A 2,466-nucleotide genomic window follows, 5' to 3' on the forward strand; every position below is an offset into this window, starting at 1 on the left:
CAGTCCCTCAGTCCTGGGGCTTCACCGTCACACTTTTCCTGACTCTACTACTTCTCACCACCTCCGTGTCACCACTCACCCCAGCCACGACATCTGCAACAGCCTCCTACGTGGCCTTCTCTCTCCTCACCCCAATTCTATTCTCCTTAAAAAGACATCTTTTTAAACTCTCCAATGGTTTCCTGCTATACTTCGCCCTTTGTGACCCGGCCACTGTGCTTCTCCAGCCTCCTGCTGACCTTTGGGCTGCCCCTCAAATACAGCAAGCTTGTTCCTGTGCGAAGCTTGTACCCAAAGTGTGCCCTCGGCCTGCGATGCTGTCCCCAGCCCAACTTCCTCCTCTACAGCACTCACACCTCTGCTTCCCTCAGTACGATTTAAAATACTTCTCACCTACCATCCTCTATCTGCTTAGCCTGTTTTATTTTCTTCACAGCTTATTGCTCTCAAATTTATTTGTTTCTTTGTTTACTTGGCAAGTTTCTCCCTCTAAAATAAAAGTCCAGTGAAACCAGGGGCTTTGTTTTGTTCATCCGAATCCAGGACAGTGACTGGAACACAGCAGGTGCTTAGTATTTATTTGTTGAATAAATTCATCTATTTGCTAATCTCCCTCTGATTCCTGAATTCAATTGCAAATATATTCTTTCCCATTTACCCTTCACATTTCAGCAGGAATGGAGTTTAAAAAATATTCCAGCCTGTGATACATTAATCTTCTAGATCCACCGAATTACAACATTCTTTGCCAAAATTATTTTTAAAGACAGTGAGTGACTTCACAGCTCAGCTGAGGGGCCCCGAGACAGAGTCCGTGTGGGGCAGGCCTCGGGTTTCCCTGTGCAAACACCGGCTCCACCGTCCAATGACAGCCCCTCCATGCTGGTTCTCTACAACTTGGCTCCATCCTCACAGCTCTGCCCACCAGGCCACACACGAGCTGCCCTAAAACCCGTCTCCACAGCTCCCAGCCCTCACCTCAGAGAGGCTGGGTGGGAAGGGAGAATGGAAGTCAGTCTGGCAGTCCTCAAAATGTTCAACATAGAGCTAACTCCTGGGTATCGACTCAAGAGAAAGGAAAAAGTGTGTCCACACAAAAACTGAGGCACAAACAGCACATACACAATGGGGTATCACTCGGCCCAGCAAGGAGTAACACACGCTACAACTGGATGAGCCGTGGGAACACCATGCTCAGCGACGCAAGCCAGATGCAAAAGCCCACGTTGTAGCGTTCCACTTATATGAAAGTCCAGATTAGGATATTTCATATAAATTTAAAGAGACAAAAAGTAAATTAATGGTTACCTAGGGCTTCAAGAGGGGAAGTGTCTTACTAATGGACATGTGGTTTCTTTTTGGGGTGGTAAACCTATTCTAAAATTAGATTATGGAAATAGTTACACAATTCTGTAAATATACTAAAAACCACCGTATACTGTAAACGGGTGGATTTTATGTAAATTGCATCACAATAAAACTGTTTAAAAAGGAAATCTGAAGGACAATTTCCTTAAGTCCTGTCCTCAGTTTTTCTGAAAATGATGCTCTATTTGCTTTAAGCTGTACCATTCTAGAATGAGGCTTCAAAGACTTGCAAGCCTGCGATGGATCTTAGATCACCCTATTGTCTGATCTCAGCCTATGCGCCAAGGAGCCTTGGGATGTCTTAGTAACAACTGAACATCCACACAGGCTCAGTGCCTGTAACCCGAGCAAACGCAGCAGATACAGCTACTATTATAGTTCAAATGCAAATGCTTCTGTGACTAAAAAAGGAATAATGGCATTTAAATTCATTACCAAATTTATAGTAGCTTTCAATTAATGTCTTAGGTTTCTGAGAAATTTCTGGAGGTTAAAAAAAGAGAACCTAACTCTCAAAACACTTAAGAAAAGCTTATCTAATGAAAATTTCTGATTCTGAAAAGTGGCGACTCAGAGACTCAGAGACATGTCCGAGGGCACACGGCAAGCTTTTGGCAGCACCACAGGTGGGGCCAGCACTTTCCCACCAGACCACAGTGAGCACGTCCAGTGTCAGGAACCTGTCCCGAACAAGCCACACTCACCTGAAGGTGAATCCAGCTCCACTCCAACCCACGTGCCCTCCTGGAAGTCGGTGGGCCCGATGTATCTCACAATGCCCACTTTGTTGGTGCCCACGATAACGTGTTCTCCTTCTCTGAGCCACTCTGGGACCTCACTGGCTTCTTCGGAATCAGAGGAGACTTCCAGCTTCTCCAGAGCCTGTCCCTGTCCTCCGGAGCTGCCATCGCCTGGCCCTCCTGAGGCCAGCGGGTCCTCAGTGGCACCAGAGGGGCAGCCAGGGTCCCCGCCGAGCATGCGCGTGAACGACTTCAGCTCCGAGGTTCGCACCTTGCGGATTCTGAATGGAGATGCTGGTGCAGGCGACTGAGACAGCAGGTCAGGAGGCAACTGTGGTTTGGAGACATCCAGCTCTAA

At 47.2% G+C, this 2,466-nt stretch overlaps 1 protein-coding gene across 1 annotated transcript in view; it reads right to left on the reverse strand.

Annotated features, from left to right (window-relative positions):
* The window catches only part of KIF13B (kinesin family member 13B), a 182,882-nt gene that overhangs the window by 6,295 nt on the left and 174,121 nt on the right, over positions 1-2,466 (reverse strand). Inside the window, 1 exon segment of the mRNA XM_023519655.1 lies at positions 2,049-2,462. Coding sequence (XP_023375423.1) covers positions 2,049-2,462 — 414 coding nt within the window.

This window comes from Pteropus vampyrus, unplaced genomic scaffold (genome assembly GCF_000151845.1).
Source record: "Pteropus vampyrus isolate Shadow unplaced genomic scaffold, Pvam_2.0 Scaffold229, whole genome shotgun sequence".
Lineage (NCBI taxonomy): Eukaryota > Metazoa > Chordata > Mammalia > Chiroptera > Pteropodidae > Pteropus > Pteropus vampyrus.